The sequence below is a fragment of the Peromyscus eremicus genome, chromosome 8b (assembly GCF_949786415.1).
Source record: "Peromyscus eremicus chromosome 8b, PerEre_H2_v1, whole genome shotgun sequence".
Lineage (NCBI taxonomy): Eukaryota > Metazoa > Chordata > Mammalia > Rodentia > Cricetidae > Peromyscus > Peromyscus eremicus.
The window spans coordinates 46,550,107-46,571,917 of NC_081424.1; the positions used below are offsets into that span (position 1 = coordinate 46,550,107).

The 21,811-nt window shown below is 45.6% G+C and overlaps 1 protein-coding gene across 1 annotated transcript in view; it reads left to right on the forward strand.

Annotated features, from left to right (window-relative positions):
* Positions 1–21,811, forward strand: part of Ust (uronyl 2-sulfotransferase) — a 289,547-nt gene that overhangs the window by 229,463 nt on the left and 38,273 nt on the right. Inside the window, exons 6-7 of the mRNA XM_059272763.1 lie at positions 16,987–17,084; positions 19,018–19,175. Of these exons, the coding sequence (XP_059128746.1) occupies positions 16,987–17,084; positions 19,018–19,175 (256 nt within the window). The remainder of the gene's footprint in view (positions 1–16,986; positions 17,085–19,017; positions 19,176–21,811) is intronic.

Consider the following 21,811-nt stretch of genomic DNA (forward strand, 5'->3'; position numbering starts at 1 on the left):
CATGAACTATGTAGCTGAGGCTAGCCAGGCTCCAGTTTTTACCCAGCTTCTCTGTCCCTCTCACGGCAGTCTTCCCCTGGGGCTGAGTGGAATCCTTGAGGCCTTGCATTTATTTCCTCTGCTCCTTTATCCAGTGCTTCTGAACCTTCCAAATCCCTTAACCAACTGGCTCAAAACTCAAAGCATAGATGTACTCAGTACCCTTGGGCAGGCTTCTCTTTAGTTCAGAAAGCATTTTCAAATGCATGCTCTCTGGTGCCCACTACCATCCTGTGAAAGAGTTATGATGGCCTGGATCTTATAAGCCAAAAGATGTATGCTTCAAAAGGTGAAACATGTCACCCATTGTAATCTGCCCGATAGAAAGGCTCCTACCAGGTAGCCTCAACCAGATAACCTGGTGACAATCTAGAATCTTCTCTTCATGTCTCACATGCCATCTATCTCTCCTGTGCTCTAGTCTGTAGCTAGAGTTTTCCTGCCTGGCCCACAGTCAGGACAAATCTCTGTCACCCACCAGCCCCACAGCCGCTCAGACCCAACCAAGTAAACACAGAGACTTATATTGCTCACAAACTGTACGGCCGTGGCAGGCTTCTTGCTAACTGTTCTTATATCTTAAATTAACCCATTTCTATAAATCTATACCTTGCCACGTGGCTCGTGGCTTACCGGCATCTACACATGCTGTTTGTCATGGCGGCCGCTGGCAGTGTCTCCCTCACTCAGCCTTCCACTTCCCAGAATTCTCCTCTCTCCTTGTCCCGCCTATACTTCCTGCCTGGCCACTGGCCAATCAGTGTTTTATTTATACATAACGATATCCACAGCACTAGTCTCAGCACAGATTTCTTTTCCTTATCAGTTTATTCTTTTCAGAAATATAACAAAGCAAGTTATAAATCTTATATGTCTTCCCAGGGGAATGCCTGTTTCTGTTACTTCTCTGTCGCTCTGACCAAATTGCTTGATGGAGACAAGTGAAAAGAAGGGGGAGTAATTTTAGCTTACAGTTTCAGAGGGTCTGTCCCACCCTGGCAGGGAAGGCATGGCAAGACAGACAGCTCACATCATGAGAAGCACAGGGATAGTAATGGGTCAGAGATGTTATCCTAACAAGGACATACTTCCAGTGACCTATTTCCTTAAGGTAGACCCTAATTTCTAAGTTTCCATAACCTTCTAAAACAGCACCATGAACATAAGCTGTGGGGAGCATTTCAGATTCAAACCATAACAGTACCCAAACTCATAGTACCTATGGCGAGATGATGAGGACGAAAAGGGGTCATATGTGGATCGTGTGTGATACGTCTTCTTTACTGATGTTAAAGAACAGTTAAGAATTAGAAGCTCCCCCGAAGTTAGGAAACTCCGGCACAAGCTCCACCTGGCTGTGGTTAGCTGGATCTAGGCAGCATGTGACCCCCTGAGACAAGGGAGGTGCCATTCCAATTTGCTTCAGGCTTCAGCTCATGAGTCCTTCTGTTCCTTGGCACCTGTGGGCACTAGAGTTCCTTAGTTCTAGAATGTGAATCGTGGATGTGGGCAGGGAATGAACTGTACTTCATAGTTACCAGCTGATACTAGTAGCCCAAAAAGTGGAGCATTGGCGACTGCTCTACATCTGGTTAGTTAGCAATCGTTGATCATTGCATCTTGAGTATTCCATGAGTTTCTCTAGTTATTATTAAGAATTTGTTCAAGGTTGGAGAGACGGCTCCGCAGTTAAGAGCACTTACTGCTCTTAAAAGGGTCTGGGTTCAGTTCCCAGCACCCACATGGTAACTTCTGTAACTCCATTTTCAGAGGATCTGATGCCCTCTTGTGATGTCCTTGAACTCCTGCATACACATGGTATATATACATAAGCTCAGGCACACACACATCCACATCCACATAAAATTAAATAAATAAGTAAATTCAAATAAACAAAAGCCAAAGAACTGGTTCTTGCCTCCCCCCTCCCCCCCCCCGTGGCTTGGAAATCATTCATGATAAGACAAAGTGAAATAAAGCTCTACCAAATATGTTCTCCTGTGACTCTTATACCTGTGTCTAAATGATAGATAGAGCTGTGGCCGTGGACCTGACCTCCCCGTCAGCATTAAACTCTTACATATTTTTTTTTTCCAGAGCTGAGGACCGAACCCAGGGCCTTGCGCTTGCTATGCAAGCGCTCTACCACTGAGCTAAATCCCCAACCCCAACTCTTACATATTTAAATTGAGTTCAGAAAATATTTCCTTCCCTTTGCATTTGCTTCTCAAATTCAGAGGCTCTAGAGCAAGAGTTCTCAACCTGTGGGTCACGGCCCATTTAGCAAACCTGTCTCCAAAACTATTTACATTGTGATTCCTAAGAGTGATAAAATTATAGTTACGAAGTAGCAACAAAAATAATGTTATGGTGGGGGGTCACCATGACATGAGGAACTGCATTAAAGGGTCGTGGCATTCGGAGGGTTGAGAACCACTGCTTAAGCAGACTCAGGACGGGAAACTATGAAGGTGGAAGGGTGATGGTTCTTCATAAATGTCTCCCCCAATGGGAAAACAGCCCAAGAAACTTTAGGAAAGTTTAAGGAGAAAAACAGAAGCTGGGGCTATAGGCAACGCTTGCCCAGCACACACAGGCTGTGCCTTAGGTGTCCAGCCCGGGGGAAGGAGAAGGAGAGAATGGGGAAAGAAGGAAGAGGAGCAGGAGGAGGAAGAGGAGCAGGAGGAAGAAGAGGAGGAGGAGGAGGAAGAGGAGGAGGAGGAGGAGAAGAGGAGGAGGAGGAAGAAGAGGAGGAGGAGGAGGAAGAAGAGGAGGAGGAGGAGGAAGAAGAGGAGGAGGAGGAAGAAGAGGAGGAGGAGGAGGAGGAAGAAGAGGAGGAGGAGGAAGAGGAGGAGGAGGAGAAAGAGGAGGAGGAGAAGAGGAGGAGGAGGAGGAGGAGGAAGAAGAAGAGGAGGAGGAGGAAGAAGAGGAGGAGGAGGAGGAGGAGGAAGAAGAGGAGGAGGAAGAAGAGGAGGAGGAGGAGGAGAAGAGGAGGAGGAGGAAGAAGAGGAGGAGGAGGAGGAGGAGGAGGAGGAGGAAGAGGAGGTAGCAAGAGGGAATAAGCAGTCCATGAATGAGTAAGCAAACGAGGGGGTGGGTTGCAAGAATAATTATAGCTAAAGGCGACTATACTCGGTATTTTTCTCCCTGGGAATTTTTATTTGCTTTTTACTATCCTCTATAGAAAAATGTCAAATGTTCACAAAATACGTAGGTGAAGTTCTGTGACACGGACAAATCTTAGTCATCCATGATGCTAGGAAAATGGAAATTCCCGGCTAATTTCAAGTGATGATTATAATTTCTTTCACCATTTCTTCATTAATCTCATTGTGGGTCTGTCATGACCTTCTGTGTTGAGAGGCTGTGGCCTTAAAAATATCCACAGGCATGCTGTTTGTGTTCTAGACGGCCAGAAGTTGAAAGTGTGACTTTTGTGGTTTGTTTTGGAATCTTCATCCCCAAACTTTGGACTACTGGATGTGAAAGAAAAAGAAAGAAAAAAGAGCTGTGGAATTCTTCAGCTGGGAAGACAACATCATCAAAATTCTATGATGCTGAGACAATTTCTGTGGCTTTCATAAACTTATATGGCTCATAGGGGCCATAAATAACTTTTATGGTATAAAAACCCTTAAAGAAAATACTTGATTCCCCAGAAATTCCAACCGTTCTTACACTCAGTAAATTTCCTGATGGGAGAATCTGTTTGAGCGTGCTTGCTCTGGTCCTACTGTCTCCAGGAAACACTACCCTGTGTTGAGGCTTGCCTTACCCCGGGAGCTTCTTTTAACAGAGTGAAATGATGGGAGGTGAAAGATGTGTTTCTTTCCACTTCATAATTGGACTGCAGATGTCCTTCTGTTCTCTGATCTAGAGTTCGCAAGCACCTTGGCCTTCTGGTATTAGAGAGATTGAGCAGTCAGGGCTGAAAATGGGTTTCTCCTTTCTGAGTGTGTGTATGTGTGTACACACCTGTGATGTATGTGCATGCACACCTGTGGTGGATGTGCGTGCACACCTGTGGTGGGATGTGCGTGCACACCTGTGATAGATGTGTGTGCACACCTGTGATGGGATGTGCATGCATACCTGTGGTGGATGTGCATGCACACCTGTGGATATATGTGCAGGTGTGTTCACCCATCTGAGTGCATGTGGAGGCCAGAGGTATATGTCGGGTGTATATGACTGGATCTCCCACTGAACCTGGAGCTTTCTGTTTTCACTGGACTGGCTAGACAGTGAACCCCTGGGATCTAACTGTCTCTGCCCACACCTAACCAGCGCTACAATTATAGACATGCACCATTGCATCTGACTTTTTACGTGAGTGCTGCGGATCCAAACCTGGGTTCTGGTGCTTACACAATAAGCATTTTACCATGGAGCCATCTCCCTAGCCCCTTAAAATGTATTTCTATGGTTATTTTTTTTAAGGGAAAATTTTCCAGCTAATGGTAGAGCCATTGGATCCAGAGGCAGTCCATTCATAAAATTATTCTGTGACCCATATATAAAGACCCCTGTAGTGGGTCTTGCCCATTTTCCATGTGACTAGGTAAAGGGGTAGGAAAGCAGGACTCTATAAACCTGACCCTCTGTTTATTTTAAAGATTGTATCAGCATCAAAACATCAAGATAAGGACAGCTTTATCTTGACTCTGGACTCCATGTTCCCAAGTATAATCACTACTGCCCTCTGCAGACAGAAGCAGCCTCCAGCCCTGTGCTGGTCTGAATCTCTGGCAGTAGAACACTGGAGCCCATGTGGGACCAGGCAGAGGGACCAGGCACTACCTGGACACCGCTGGGGAAACACACAACAGAATGCTGGTGGCAGAGGTTCAGCCATTTGGCTCTCTCTGGACCTTCTATGGACTAGAGTCGCAGACAGCCAAGGTGCATAATCCCAGCCGTTATTCCTCCAAATGGAACGCACGTCTGAAATTTGCCTCCTACATTGGGGAATGGGTTGTAGATCAGCACATGTTCCATTTTGCAAATAACTACTAAAGACACACCTGTTCTGTCGCTGAAGTAAATTATTTTTTTTCTTTTCTTTTTTTTTTTTTTTTTTTGCTTTAAAAATGTATTGTAGTCGTATTCTGGACTTGACTTTGCTGCTGAATTTTTTATGATGTTGTTTATTGGAAAGTGGCACCACCATCTAAAAGCTTTTATCAGATGTCCAGATTCCCACAGTGATTTCCCAAGCATAGCTCAATTCAAATAAAAATTTCATCATCTTCAAAGACTACTTCCATAAAGTACTTGTCTGGCACTGGGTGTGTATTATAATGCAGAGAGAAGAATTGTCTAGAAATTTGGACTATATAATGGACTACTTAGAGCAAAGTTGATGAAATTTTTGTATTCCCGGCATGTTTCAAACATTGAAGCTTTTCACAACACAGTGGAACTAACTTGAAGCTCGGCGATCGCTTCTGTGATGTGAGTGTCTCGCTGCACCAGTAGAAAGAATCACACTGATGTCTAGCTTCAGCACTCTGATATATGAAGCGAAAAATGATCCCATTTCCATCAGTCTGCATGAGGCTTTGACACGGGCTTGACACAGTACCAAGATTCTTTCTTGTGACTTGTGCTCCATAGATCTCAGGTCACCCGTGCCTCTGCTGAGCAAGGTTTCCTGACAGACCTCACTGTAGCAGGGAGCATGCATGGCCCACACATGCTGCCTGTGGTATGGCGACGTTTTATTCCCTCAGCCCCCAAACATATCACAAAAGTCAGTCGAGTGTCAAAGAAGAAGCCCAAAGGAATAAAAACTGAGATTTGGGGCAATAGCAGCTTCGCTCTGGTGAAGAACCAAACCGTGGCTACCTGGAATGGGTTTGTGGGTAGAGGGTAGAGGTCCAGATGGTGTCTATGCCAAGGTGGAGGCCAGACCAGGCCCTGGTGGGGTCCTGCACTTCCCATCCTCTCAAGAAAGGATGCAGAAGGTAATAGCAAGACACCCGCTGCATGGAGCTGTGAGCCTAAGAAGCCGAGGCCTCAGGAGATAAAAAACAAAACCACAGACTGGCAGATCGGAAGGGAGCGGCTTGTTGCCTCGTGACAGGTCAACAGTCTCCTTACTGTCCCCATAGGCTGAGAAGCATTAACACCCAGTTCTGGGCTAAGGGCTCAGGAGTCCGGAAGGTAGGAACCATGAAACTAATAAAGAAGGAGGGAGGAGAAAAACATAAGAGAGAGAAGCAGAATCAGGGTAAAGGGAGAGAATCTCTCACTTAGAACAGGGCCACAGCCAACACACGGTACAGCATGTGAAAATGGGTTACTGAACCCAAGCCTCACACATGCTAGGCAGGTACTCTACTGCTGGGCTATATCCCCAGCCCTCTTGTTACCTATTCTTTTGAGGCAAGGTCTATATTAATTATCTGGGCTGACCTTGAACTCACTCTGTAGCCCAGGCGAGCTTTGAACTTGGAACCTGCCTCACCCTTCCAAGTAGCTGAGAGTACAGGCCCTGGCCACCAGACCCAGCCTTTTGCTCAGTATGCTTTCAACCAGTTCCTAAATTCAGGCCTTCCATTTTACGAGTCTGTAAAATTTATGCGCTGCATATTTTTGCCAAGACATTTCTTGTCTTAGGAAGGCCCTTCAATATCCCACTTGGTACAGAGTATCTGATGGTTTTGTAAGGAACTCCCACTGGGGCTGACCCCTGTTTAAAGACATTCTTTGTATTAATGTTTGAGACAGAGGCAGAAGGAAAGGGATTATTAGCCAAAAACACTATAATTATGAGAATTAGTGACTGTTAATGTATTCCACTTCACCTTTGAAAATGTTTGTACAAAACTGGGTTGGGCCCGGTGGGTTTAGGCTAGAATCTGTAGACACTGATTTGCCTAATAAAATAACCACGTTGGCTGGCAAAAGTCTACATACCTGGCTGCCCTTCCTGCCCTGGAGCCTGGAACAGCATTGGCTCTGGCAGGTATGGTTTCCAGAAGATTCGGAGAGCTCAGTGAAGAAAGCCAGCCTAGCACCCGCCCTGTGGGCAGTATGCCTCCCGAAGGGCCAGATTGGGGTCTCTGGCTTTTTATAGATTCAAGGGGCCTCTGTTCATTCACAGTGGATAATGACAACTGAAATGATCAAAGAATTAATGTGCTTTACTGGAAATGTGCGATAGTGACATTATAGATCAAAATTATAATCACTAGAATTTTTTTATTTTTAAACTTTATTTTAAAATATTTCAAAATCTAAAAATCAGACGTCAGAGGTCAGACAAAGGTCAGCATCAGGTGTCTTCCTCAATTGTTCTACACCATATATTTTTCTGAGCCACTGGCTCTCACTGAACCTGGATCCTCTTGTCTCTGCCTCCTAGCCCCGAGAGCATGTAGCACCACACCCAGCTTTTTACATGGTTCTTGGGATCTGAACTCAGTTCCTCATGCTAGCACAGAAAACACTTTACCCCCTGAGCCATCTCCCTAGCCAAGATGCTGTATGTTTTAAACTATTTTTTGGCATTAAAGATGTGGCTGCTGCATAGATAGCTCTTAACGCTATTACACGTGTCAGAAAGCTACTCTTCACCTTGTTAACATGGGTTGGGCAGTGCCTCTTCCGGGAGAGGTTAGGTGGGAATAATAGAGCTCTCAATGGCCGGTACCCTGCCTGGGAAAGGAAAAGGAAGATAAACTTGTGTAGTTGCTGAGATTGTTGTTTTGTTGATCTCTTTTTCTACAAGGCACACTTTAATCGTAAGAGCAAGGAGTCATGATTCAAGTTCATGAGACGGCACTTCCTCAGCCCTGCGATCGCCTGCTCCCACAGGTGCAGGGGGGAGGTAGGCGGGGCTCTGGGTTGGAGCCCAAGAGCCTAATGTCCACACTGCAGCAGGCACAATGGCAGTGGGCAAGTTAAGGTATAAGTGATACAGTGAGGGTCGGTGGTGTCCAGAAAATGCCCAGAATCCAGGAGATGGCCGTCTCCAGAGCTTATGCTGTTGACCAACCCTGTGGACTGATGTGATAGTCAGGGGGAGAATCTGTACCTAACCTGGAGGAGGGGTGGGGAGCTGATGAAAGCAGAGAATCCTCTTCTAGAATCTAGAGGGGCCAGGGTATGAAGAAAACTTCTACGACAGAGGCTTGGACACAAGCTACAAATCATGATCCTGCTGGACAGAGTAAGGTCAGACAGCCCTGCACCAGACAGTGGGCAGAAATGAGATGCAGACACAGGTCACCTGAGCTGCCCAAATGATCTTCAGCTAGGTTTGTTGTCTAGAGCCGCCGAGATTTTTAGATTTTGAACCTTTACATCACATAAGGTGTTAAAATCACCCAATGGACAGAGCAGGACTAAAGATAACTCATCTTCAGGAGGGCAGGGAGCCCTGGTGTCCTGCCCCTTCCCCCGGCCACACTGGGCCTCTCTGTGCTATGATTTGTTTTAGTGGGACATCAGAAGTCCTGCATGTGCAAGCCCAGTTTTAGCCATAGAACTGGAGAGAGTCTGGTGGCCCTGACTAAAAAATTCCAGAAGCAACAGCAGAACTCAGGACCTGGCAGTGAATTCAGAGTGAGTTTTGGGGCCTCTGAGAGGAGGCAATGGGCTGCCATCAGAGTAGAATGATTTATATTATCCTCAATAGCCATAACCTCCACTTTTAATTAACCCTTCCCCCTTCCCACGCTGTTAGTAGTCCCTGAACATTGCTCATTAAACAAGATAAAAAAAAAAAATCTAAAGTCCCCAGAATATGCCTCATTCATGTCACAAGCTTTTACGAATATGGTGGTCGATGTTCCATAAAGGTCCACCGCTCCTCTCCTCCCCTCCCCACTACATTGTTGCCATTTTATTGAGTTAATGAAAACATGTCCAGGAATCACACTGAACCGGACCTCTTATTAGGCATGCATTAATGTATGAGACCATTCCCACCCAACACCTGACTAAGAGCTCATTTCTGTAGGTAGGGGTCGGGGAGGAAGCCAGTAGGAGGGTGGTCTCTCTGCATGCCTTGGGACTGTCAGTTCCCTCAAGGGCACAGGGAACGGTGGCAATCAGTCCCACTCTAGCGTGGAAAGTGGTATGTTAGAGAAGGGAGTGAGGAAACTGTGCCTGGCTCTGTCCCTACTGAGCCAGATGGTTATCACAGTTAGAAGTCCACCTCAAGTAGATGCCGACACAGACCCATGAGACCCTGCGACCAACTGACCACAGGTGGTCAGGGCCTCTGTCTGTCATCCCGTCACAGTGAGATACCTTGCTCTCTTCCTGTGCTGTAAATATAGGACAGAACTTCTGCCTGCCTCACCCCTTCCCTTGTTCCGTAGCTGTGGAGTCCACTGCAGCTGCCTTGGCATGCCGTGCTCATCACTTGTCTTCTGTCTCTAACGGTCCTTCTCAATCTTATCTAGTAGCCATTTTTGATCATTGTTATGAACGTCAAGCTTCAGGAGGAAGAATCACTCTGCCCAATGGGAGTGCTAACCCAAATGATGCTAAGCCCACGTACAGCCGCTATTCCTTAGACCTTTCAGAGTGTTTAGATTAGCCCAAGTTCCGCTTATATTTGACACGAGGTTTTTCTTGACTGGGGACTCTATCCACCGGGAGCAGTAGGAGAGTGTATGCTGACCCAGAATGTAGCTGCTCCTCACTGGTTTTTTGCATTTTTGAATTTCATGTACCTTTCTAGAGTGCAGTGAGAGCCCAGAGTCATTTACTGAATCCACGTTCTATATTCCCATGTTGCCTCACTCGGGAACCTCTGCCTCAGCATGCTTCCTCGCTTCTCTGAGATGAACCGTGGCTGCAGCTGGGTTCCTGCTGGTGAGGCTGCTGTTCTGTGTGGCTGATGAACTGACTGATTCAGTGAGAGGAGGTTTCCTTACTGATTTGCCATAGGCATGAGGGAAAAAGATTTCCTGCAAAGGCAAGAATGTGTGAAAAAAAATAGAGCTTGTTTAATATTTATAGACATGTAACATGTAAAAATATTGCATTATGATTTGACTCAAACTGTATTACACTGGATTAAAGTAACAGAAAGTTAAAACCAATTTGAGGGTCTTAAAATTTGGGGACTGGTACCAGTTGCTTTTCTGTCGCAATGGTAGAACACCATTGCCAAGAGCACCTCACGGAAGAAAGAGTTTGCTTTGGGTTACAGTTCCAGAGGGATGAGGTTCCATCATGGCAGGGCAGCATGACAGGAAGCAGCAGACTGGGTGGCAGGAACAGGAAGTGGAGAATCACATCTTGAAATGTAATCAGAGAGAGCAAACCGGCAGTGGCCTGAGACTTTTGGTCTCAGTAAACCACCCACTGTGACTTACTTCCTCCAGCAAGGCCACACCTCCTTAACCTTCCTAAACAGTGCTACCAACTGAGGGCCATGCATTCAAAGCCCTGAGACTAAGGAGGGTGGGAAGCACATTCTCATTTAAACCAAAGCAGAGGTGGTTGTTGTTGCTGTTGTTGTTGTTGTGTTTGGCTTTTTGAGACAGGGTCTTACTATGTACCCCAGGCTGTCCTCAAACTCACAATCCTCCTGCCTTGGTCTACTGAGGGCTGGGATTCCAGTATGTGCCATCACAATCCGTTTGAGTTTTCTTTTGTACTGCTTTGTTGTGGTCATTGTTTTTTGTTTTTTGTTGGCTTTTCAGCTGCATATTAGTAATGGTAGAGAGGTGGGAAAACTAGTTCTGTTGACTCATTTTCAATTTAAGATTATAATCGGACCACAGTAATTATTTTCCAAGATCCCATTAAGATAATAAAGCAGTGGTTCTCAACCTTCTTAATGCTTTAATATAGTTCCTCATGTTGTGGTGACTCCCAACTACAAAATTATTTCATTGCTACTTCATAACCTTAATTTTGCTAGTGTTACGATTTGTAATATAAATATCTGAATGCAGGTTATCTGATATGTGACCCCTTGTGGAGTCACGACCCACAGGTTGAGAACTGCTGTTGTTGTATCTGTTTCGAGAAACCCCCAGAGACCACCAAGGTCTCTCTTTCTGATGCAAGCACATATGCGTCCACTGCATGGCAGATGGAGGGAAATGTACCAGCAGCCAAGAGCCCAGGGGTAGAGAGTTTTTATAAGGAAAAACTGCAAGCTGGGAATTACATGCTTTGGCAACTTGGGATTGGGATTGGGTAGATGAGATATGGAGCAAGGTGATTTTTTTGAAACTATTGGTCTAGACTTTGGACTTGAAACCATTGGATTAGACTTTTTGGTGGGAAACCACAACTTGCTGAGCAGGATTATCTGGGCTGCTCAGCAGGATTATCTAGATAGCTTCAAGGACCATAAACCACAGACAGAGTGTCTGCAGGAACATACTGTCCTGTATCTGTTCGAGTTGCCATGGCACATTCCTGAGGTCCTTCCTGGAACTGAGTACAGCAGGTGGTCTAAGATGGTGGCCCTACCCTAAGATGGAGTCTGTTTTGCCTTCACACTATAAGGGACATTCACATGATCGGACATGACAAGAAAGATAATATAAGGATGAAACTGTTGAACAAGTACCATAGAGAGAGTGGAATGGTATATACTGGTCATCTTGATTGGATTTTTATGTCCCTCAGAAATTCACAGGTTGATAAGGCTTGGCACCCAGCTGTTGGAACTTCCGGGAAATGGCATAAAACAGGCCAGTTGGAGGGTTTAGGTCATTAGGAGCATGTCATTAAAGGGTATTTTAGGACCCTAGTCTCTTCTTCCTACCCTCTCTCTCTCTCTCTCTTTGCTTTCTGGCTGCTACAAGGTGAGCAGCTTGCTCCTCTCTCTACACCCTCTTATTGTAATGTTCTACCTCAGTACAGGTCCTTAGCAATGGACTGAAATCTCATAGTTTCCGTGAACCAAAATAAACATTTCTTCCTGCTTGTTGTTTATCTCAGGTATTTTGTTAACAGCGACAGGAACTGGCTAACACACTGGGGCCAAGAAGTCCCAAACCCTGAGTACATTTAGAGAGGACAGTAGAGTCTGCCTGAACCCGTGCAGACTTACTAAGTCTCTGCCCTGACTCCTCTCTGTGATGGACTGTGATGCAGGTGTCTAAACCGATTAACCCTTTCCTCCCCAGGTTGCTTCTAGTCAGACTATCACAGCAATATTAGCAAACTAGGATTTAAGAGCTGCATTAGACTAGGTCCCCCAGCAAATAGGAATATTGGTCATAGTGAAGGGAGAGTGGTGCCTTGTTTACCCAGATCATCCCACCACAGGACACAGACATATAGCCAGGGTTTCAGAGGTGGCATAAAGGACCACACGGACACCAAAGTCACTAGTGACCACAGGTGTGACCGTACACCACCCCAGTGGGAACTTTCAAAAGAAGAAAGTGCTACTTCCTAGCTGTGATGCTTTCTGGAGGGCTGTGTGCAGATCCACTCCAAAGGACACTTCCCATCCCCCTCTAGAAGGATCATGTCACCCGTAATTCTGGCCAGACCTGAGCATGGAGTGGGAAATGAGGATACCTGGCCACTGGCCCCTTGAAGTCCATTAAACTTCCCTGAGAAGTCTTGTTTGACTCTTCCAGTTCTGGGTCATTTTTTTTAAGGTTCTGGGTCATATATATATATATATATATATATATATATATATATATATGGTTTGAAAAAAAAGGCTTATGAGGCAGAGTGTATGCAATAAAAGTTAGCTTAGATTCCACTTACCTAAGTTGACTAACCCATCAAATTCGTCCTCCGACTGCCGCTGCCCACCTGTGGGCCAGGGATGCCTTTAATGGCTCGGTGGTGAATGGACTCAGTAATTCCTCCCTGTCCCACTTCTAACACAGCCGTTAGAGCCAGCACAATAAATCGCCCTTCTGCATGTCCTTTACTGCTCAACTCTCCTCTAGTGTCTGTCATCTTAGAGTAGGGAGATCTGCTCCCAATCTCTCTTAAATCCATATTGGAAACGGTTTTGGGTTGTTTTTTTTTTTTCCTACACTGTCTTGTGGTTTCATGTAGGAAGTCAGCTGAGCTGAAAGTCACGCTCTACAGGGGTGGAAGTGGGGAATTTTTCCTGCTTTTGCTTCATGTTATTAGTTTGTTTCCAACCAGTTGTGTTTTTGACAAAACACAAATCACACATTTCACATTTCCATATTTTTCTTCCTGTTTTCTCTGAGTTAGTGGAAGTCATTACTTTAAAACTGTGTATAATATCGCTGGGCTGTGGTGGTGCACGCCTTTAATCCCAGCACTTGGGAGGCAGAGCCAGGTGGATCTCTGTGAGTTCGAGGCCAGCCTGGGCTACCAAGTGAGTTCCAGGAAAGGCGCAAAGCTACACAGAGAAACCCTGTCTCGAAAAAAACAAAAAAACAAAAAACAAAAAACTGTGTATAGCCTATATAGAACCAAAGGGGAAAGGGATTCAGATGCTTAAAGTACAGTCTGTTGGCATAAGATGAAGAGCTGAGTGACAGGTAAAATAAAGGGCATGCATGCTTTCTAAGGGTCTGGGTGGAACACAAACATTGTTCCCATTTTACAGATGAGACACTTGAGCCTGTGAGACATAAATACTTGCCAAGGACTACTTCTAGCAAGTGGTACCTCCAGGTGAGATGTGTTGACATCAGTACCTTCCCGAAACATTGAGATAGAATAGTATAGATGGAAAACACTAAGGGCTCTTATTTACATGTAAGAATCAAAGCGTGATCATCTTTCCTAGTTCTTCAACATACACAACCTGCTTTAGGGACCTGGACAGCTCTGTCCATCAGTTCATAAAATGAGTTGTGAGGTTCAGCCCCATGTCCCAGGATGAGAAAACTGAGGCTCAAGGCCGTCATCATTTTGCTAAGGACCCTCAGCTAATTGCAGAGCTGAGACTAGAACTCAGGTTCCTTTTAGTTACCAAAAATGATAAACAACAAAATATATAGGCCATTTCTCTTTGGGTTTGTTGGGATTCTAAACCAAATGCTTATACAATTTGTTTGGGATGAATTCCAGGTGGATTAGATTGTCATAGCTTTGGGTACAGAAAGGACTTCAATTATCCTCAGTGCCCACTTTGAAGTATTTTTCTTTATTTCCCTAATGGTGTGAAATTATGAGTGGAGTCAAGTCCTGTGCCCAAGACCTAACTGTAAAAGAGTGTTAGCCTTAGGCAGGGGAGAATGTTGTAGAGGAACACCTAACCCAACGTCCTGAGGAGTAAGTCAAGTTAACTTGGCTACAACCACAACTGAAGTAGTGTAACTTAGATCCTCCCACTCTAAATTAAAGAAAATTCAGATGTAAGTTTTAAAGGTTTTTTTAAACACTCTTACCCTAGAAGCACTGCACGCAAAGGGGGGGGGGGGAGAACAAGCTTCCCCACCCCCAGTCAGAATCGCTGTCATAAAGAAAGCAGATGATTCCGGCAAGAGAAGAGGAAGCCGACACACTACTGGTGGGAACGCCCACCGGGGTAGCCATGCTGAAGTCAGTATGGAGGCTCCTCAGAAAACTAATATTAGAACTGCCGTATGATACAGCTGCACCATGTGTGAGCAGATACGCAAAGGAATCAAAGGCAGCGTCACACCACGGCACTTGCTACACGCACGTGCAGGCTTATTGCTGCACATCTTGTAATAGCCAAGAGACGCAAGGAGCTTAGAGGTCCAGATAGATGAATGAGTAAAGAAAGTGTGATATGATAAATGCACACACGTGCATGCACAAAATACACACGTGCACACGGACATAGACACACAACACACACGTGCACACACAGAAGCACACGTGATATGCATGCATGCACACACGCAATAGGATTTTATCCAGCCATTAGGAAGAATTAAATAAGGTCATTTGCCAGAAAAAAAAAAATGAAGGGAAGGAGAGATCATCAGGTAAAGTGTAATAAGCCAGACTCAGGAAGACAAAAATTACATGATGCTTTCTCTCATATGGGGAATTTACACTTCAATGTAAATATGTGGGTATTTGTGTATGTGGTGTGTATGTATATAGGATATGAAGGTAGGAGGGTGGGGCTTATTGTGGGAAGAAAGAGTTCTAAAAGGAAGCAGACAAGACAGTGTGGTGGGGGAAGAAAGACGAAATAGAGCAGATGTTTCCTTCACAGGCAGAATCTAGATTTATAGACGTACAAGTACAAGCGTGTGTGTGTGTGTGTGTGTGTGTGTGTGTGTGTGTGTGTGTGTGTGTATCAGGAGGGAAAGAAGCAGAAAGGAGGCTTGAGGGAGAAGGAGGTAAACCAGCAGGGGTGGAGGGGTGGGGAGGGGAGGGGAGTGCAGGGCAAGTGGGAGCAAGATGCACGATATATGTGTGTGGAAATCTCATAACGATTAATATACACTAAGCGAGGAAAACTAGTTAAATAAAAGTAAACCATTTCTACTTAAATCATTAAAAGTAAAAGAAACAGTAGGAGAGATGGCTCAGAGTCCAGAGGACCTGGGTTCTTTTCCCAGCATCCACATGGCAGCTCACAGCCCTCTGTAACTCCAGTTCTAGGGACTCCAACGCCCTCTTCTGGCCTCCCTTGGGCACCAGGCATGCAACTGGTACACACACATACGTGCAGGCAAAACATTCATAGACACAGAATAAGATAAAATTTAAAAATTAAAGGGATGAAAAAAAGATGAAATTGTGAGAGCATTTTAAAACACGTATGTGCCAAGAGACGCTCATCACAAAAAGATGATCATAATAAAGTCTCCCACCAAGTTAAACATCAGTAGTTATGAGCAGGTTCTATTGTCCCCCAGAAACTGAGAGACCCCTTCCGAACAAGACACTGCACTGAGATTCTGACCCTGGGAGTTCACATGGCCGTCTGTGCACATGGTCAGGAGCTGATTCCAAGGGCCTCTGTCTGGAGCTTCCTGTCTGTGTCCTTGAGCAGTGGATATCAAGTATTACCCTTGACCTTCTGCCGGAGACATCTTTTATTTACTTCTTCCTATAGAATTTCCTTAGCAGGGCTGTAGTGAGTACCGTTCGTCATCCTAATGGGCTCAAATGGAACCCCTTGAAGTCCCCCAGGATGTGCCATGGTCTAAGAAAAGAAGCCTCGTTAACCGCACTCTCTGAACTGGAAATTTATGGCTTCCCACAGGTTGACATTGCAGGGTTATTTGTGGTGTCCTATAGGGACATGGACTTCTGAAACCCCACAGCCTACCAGCCCTGCTCCTACCCCCTTTCCACTAACCAGCCAACTCCCCGCACCTTCACCCTTCAGCTCCATCGGGATCTGTGAGCCCATCCACTCAGTTTCCATCCCACCCCTGGACATTCCACACTCCTGCAGTGCTAGCAGAGCTCATCTCTAGCCTCATGTAAAAGAAAACCTGAGAATCATACTACTGCCTTTCAAAGTGATAGGATGCTTATGTTCCCAAACCCTGTCGTTTTCTTACTTATAACCCTAGAAATCGGGCAGCTTCTCTGAAATTTGGAAACCCTTTATGAGACTGTCAGACTTCATAATTGTTCCTCAGATGTCTGTATACGTAAACTCACTTGTATAGGGTTGGCCACGATGGTAGGTAATTAGCTCAAAATTAATTAAGAATTAAATCTTACTGGATTAATTCCATAAACATTAATTGTCTGTTGTATACCTGTGGGCTGCCCACTGGGGTAGGACTTTCTTTATTATGCTTATGACCTAACTAAATGTTCCAGCCTCCAGAAGATGAGGGATGCAGGGTATTCAGCCAGGCAGGCACAGCCCGACCTGCCCAGGCCATGCATATACCTGGCCAGTGCACCCAGATATTGAGAGGTGAAAGAAAAGTTTTCTTAGGAAGTCTGTGAATTCTCTCTGTCTGCCTAAGGGTTTGGGGTGAAATATGTCATTTTTTTTTTAATTGTATGGCATTCAGCAAAGCCCTGCTAAAACAATGGGGCCTTTCACTGCTCTGTCTTCTCTCGTAGGACATCAATGAGTGCATTCTGGAAAACTACCCTGAGTGTTCCAACCCCAGGTTATTTTACATCATTCCGTATTTCTGTGGACAGCACCCCAGATGTAGGTAAGCATGCTGGCATAGCACCCCTGCCACACGGGCACTCTGGGAACCTTCTGCATGAACCCCTTCAACCTTTTGGAATTCAGTTCGTGATGACAGTAGCTCTTCAAGAGTATCATCTGCCATTCTGAGTGTCATATAAAGAACCTGAGGCTCCGTGGCACAGCAATAGGGATGGTCACATACAGCTCTGTTACAGCTACACCCACCAAACCCATTCATCTACCCAAAACACAGCTGTCACCACCACCCAACAAGACAGTGGAGACCAGCGTCAGGTGGCCAGCCTGCTCCTCCACAGTGGTTGTTTGTGACCCATGACCATCTCTGTGCTTGGCAAGCTCCATCTGGTCCAACACTCTGGAGGCACATACCCAATTTGTCTCTAATGAGATACAGTTCCACAGAACAGTGGTTCTCAGCCTGTGGGTCACGACTCCTTTGGGAGTCGAAAGACCCTTTCACAGGGGTCATCTAAGACCATCAGAAAACACAGCATTATGATTCAGTAGCAAAATGACAGGAAGTAGCAAAGAAAATAACTTTATGGTTGGGGAGTCACCACAGCATGAGGAACTGTATTAAAAGGTCGCAGCGTTAGGAAGGCTGAGATCAACGGACATAGAAAGAGTGCTCTCCAGAGATCAAGCTGGCCTGACTTGAACACAGAACCTGCTTGACACAAGGTCTTTCTCGGGTGGGCGGCGTACCCCAGGGCAGGCACCAGCATTCCGAGCTGCTTTTTTAGGTGGTGCTGGAGTAGCGCTAGTTGGAAACCGTATGCATTGTCCTAAGAACATGGCTACAACCTAGAGAAGAAAAGATTGCAAAGAATCACAGGCTCTGCATGGCGGAGCTAAAGCTTGAGACACTGAGTAGGAATTGAGGGTCCTTAGGTTCCGGCTATGGGGGGGCGGGCATAGCTGATTCTAAATTGTGACACATTCTTGGCATTTGGGGGGCTTACATTTTCATTTCTGTTTGATGGCGAGTCTTGCTGTTGCTGCCATTTTGCTTAGCTTACTGTGAGAGGAGAGTGTAATTACGATGCAAAACCCAGGCTTTATCAGCATCCTGGGCTCAGGCAGCCTTCCCCCAGCATTGACACGGATGATCAGTGATCAGTGTCAATGCTTTGGAGTCTGGGGATACAGGGTCAAATGACTTCTTTTTTATTACAATGGGGGGAGGCATTCAAGGAATATGATTCTAACCCCCTAAAGTGGGCCTCAGACCTTGGGCAGTGTGCTCGGATGCCTTATCTTGTTCACATGAGGATCCCCAGATTCACTCCACCAGTATCACTTTGTTGGACCTTTACAGCAGTCCTTTGCAGCAGGTGAGACTTATTTTGTTGTTATTGTTGTTGTTTCAAGAGTTATCTTGGCTTGTCCAAATTCCCCCAAATCTGACCTATAAAGAAATTTGGCTCCTTCCCTTCTGTAACTCAAACAAACAGCAATAACAAAAACCAGTGTTGATACTTTTTAAAGGATGAGATGATTAGCAGGCATTATTGGACACTAGTTTTGATCATTACAAAAATATTGTCAGTGACTCTGACTTCAGTAAATGGGTTCCACTTGGTTCATCTATAAAAAATGTCATTCTAACCATCTGCTCAGGTCCTAAGTGCCTGTGCCTATAATTGTCTTTCATTAAATACTTAGACAGGCATATTCATTTCAGTACCCTGGCCCTGGTGTGCATGTAAAAAGATACCTCAGCTAGAGAAACGGGGGAAGAATGGGCTGTTCTAGAATAGGCTAGACCTTGGCTAGACCTAGAAGGAATTCAGGTTGGGGCTTACACAAATGGCTTGAGGGAGAGGGATGGGGAGAGTTACAACACACGATGGACAGAGGAGATCAGCCTTCCATGGGTTGTTGCTGCACATCAAAGCCTTTGATGGAAAGAGACTTTCTTGTCTGTCAAGGGAGCCTGGCGAGTGGGCGCTGGAGCGTGCCAAGCTGAACGTGAATGAGAACTTCCTGCTCGTGGGGATTCTGGAGGAGTTGGAGGATGTGCTACTTTTACTGGAAAGATTCTTACCTCATTACTTCAAGGGCGTGCTCAGCATCTACAAGGACCCAGGTAAGTCCATGTGGAAGCCCTCTTCCCTGTGGGGTCCACTACAAGGTTTTCTTGCCTTGACAACGACTTGGGAGATGAAGGTATGATGTGATATCTTGTGTTCCTAGGCTTTCAAAGACTTGTGTTCCATGGGCTTTTGACTGCAAAATCTCAAGCTTTAAGGTGAAACACAGACTCACGGAGGCTAGCGTCCCAATGGCTAAGACCCGCTCCTTAAAAACAGAAGTTCACAACATCCTCCACCAACTTACTCCAGTGTATTGTTGGAGTGAACTAGGGATGTGGATGCATGCGCACACCTGCAGCTCCTGAATGCAAACAGGAGGGAGGAAGAGCTCCCTGAGATGAGGCACCTCTGCCCTGCTGCCGTTACAAAAGCACTCTGGCGTGTAAAATCCCAGCAGCAGATTAGATAGGGGAAGGAAATTGAAAATGCAATTAAGATTTTATTCTCACACACCAAGTGCTCCCCAAATAGAAGTGGCAGCGTGATTGCGGGACAGCCCACAGTATCACCGCGAAGATAATTACTTCTGGAAATCCATCACTTATTTTCTTCTCATTAGTATTTAGCTTGAGAGAAAGAAGCCCTCTTGCCTCTCTCCTTCCTGAACTCCTTAATCTACTGCTGCAGGGCAAGCCTTGCATACTTATTCACTGATCAGTTTGTGGCTTTGTGCTCTTGGGAGAGGGCATATGGCCTGGTAGAAACAGTAGACAGAGGGAACACTCCCCAAGACTGCAGACAGTCAGATGGGGACTTCGAACCACATCTGCATCACCAAGGCCCAGGCAAACTGGCCTTTGCCTGGGGGAGCCCTTACCCTGGGGCCCTGCCATTTGGATAACAGCTGGCAGGTGCTTCAAGGGTCTCCCAGCTCTCTCATTCAGTGTAAAATAAATCTAACTTATCTGCATGTAAGAATATGCCAGAATACCCGAAGGTGAGCTTTGCTGTGAGTCTTCTCATCAGGAAGATCAGTTTGAGTAGCTAGAAGCCTTCAGTAGCTGAGTTTGGAAACTGGAACTTCCTCTGCCCTTGCAACCACAGGCCCGTGGAAGAGTTCGCATAGTTAAATATGAAGGGTGTCAACACTCAACTGTGTCCAACAATGGTTCTGTAAGACAGTGTGAGCCCTGCTCTTTGTGCAGGAGGAGAGCTTACCCTACCTTAGAGTCTTTAAAGGAAGAATTCGGTCATTCTTGGGTGGACCCTTTGTCTGTCTCTATTTCTGTCTCTCCCCCACCCCCGCCATGTGCCATGTGCCTCTTGTATGTGAGTGTGTGTGTGTGTGTGTGTGTGTGTGTGTGTGTGTGTGTGTCACAATGTGAGATGATGGACTGAATGAATCTTGGTGACACATGCTTATCCAGACATTTGTTAAGTGGCAAGGATAAAGACTTGCTCATTTAGATGAAGACATTTACATCTCTGTTCTTAAACACATACAAAAACAAAAAGCTGATCCCAAAGGGACACTCACCTAGCTATTATTTCTTATTGACTTCCTATTTTCTCCAGTTAACTAGGTGATATCTTGGGAACGGTGGGCCTTGATCCCATGACCTGTATGCGCATTGCTTACAGTCGAAAAGATTTGTGACCGTTGGATTGCTGGTAGCTCTTTTACCTACAGCTACAGTCTTCCCAACAGTAAATTAAAGCTCTCTTTCCCCTTTGAGTTTGGCAGTAACAACATGTTAAAGGCCTCAGAAGGAATAAGAGACATCTGGTATTCTTGTGTAGTGGGATGAAAGGCTTCCAGAAGCCCAGTGCAGCTGTTCCAGAGGCTTGCATTGATGCCCTGCATCTATTCTGCATTCAGGGTGCATCTTGGCTGCCCCAATTTTACCCTTTCCTAATAGCGAAGTGATACAAAAAAATAATTCCTGGCACAGAGGGGACCCCAAGACTCCCCTTCTCTGTTCGAAACTCAGTTACTGAGTAGAAATTGTGGCAATCCATTTATAAACCCCAGTTGATAACCTCAGTCTGGCTCTCTGCTGCCGTGAAGTGTGTGCAGGACAAAATGAACCGTGGGCCAAGAGTTCAATAACTTCTGTGCACTGTGGTTACTTGGCAATGTCTTCTGCTGTTCCCTTCTGATGACACGGAAGGCCGAGCCAGCAAATGGCTCCTCTGTCCCAAGAGTTCCTCGTTCGGAGGATGAGGGGTGAGCAGAGATTCCTGACCAGTTCCTTGTTGTACCTGGGCTTCTGCAAACACAAAGTGCATGCTGTTCTCTCCCTAATGTGGATTGGTGCATTACGGCCAGACAGGTGAAAGGAGGCATAGATCTCTTTAATCTGTTCACACCAGACCACCTTGTCCTCATGGGTGGCACACGAAAGTCATGGTGCTTCCTCCATTCAAGACTTTTAGAGCTTAGTACATTTCAATGGTAGAGCTCTTGCCTAGCATGTCCATAGCCTGGATTTGATCTCCAATGCTGGAAAACGTAAGTTTAAACTATTATTTGGCTCTGTTAGTAAAGCACTTGCTACAAGCATGAGGACTGGAATTTGGATTCCCACACCCACTTAAATGTCAGGCACAGTGCACATTAGCTAAAACACCAGCTAAGACCGCCATGAAGCTTACACATTAGTACAACACATCTACTTTTTCATTAAAG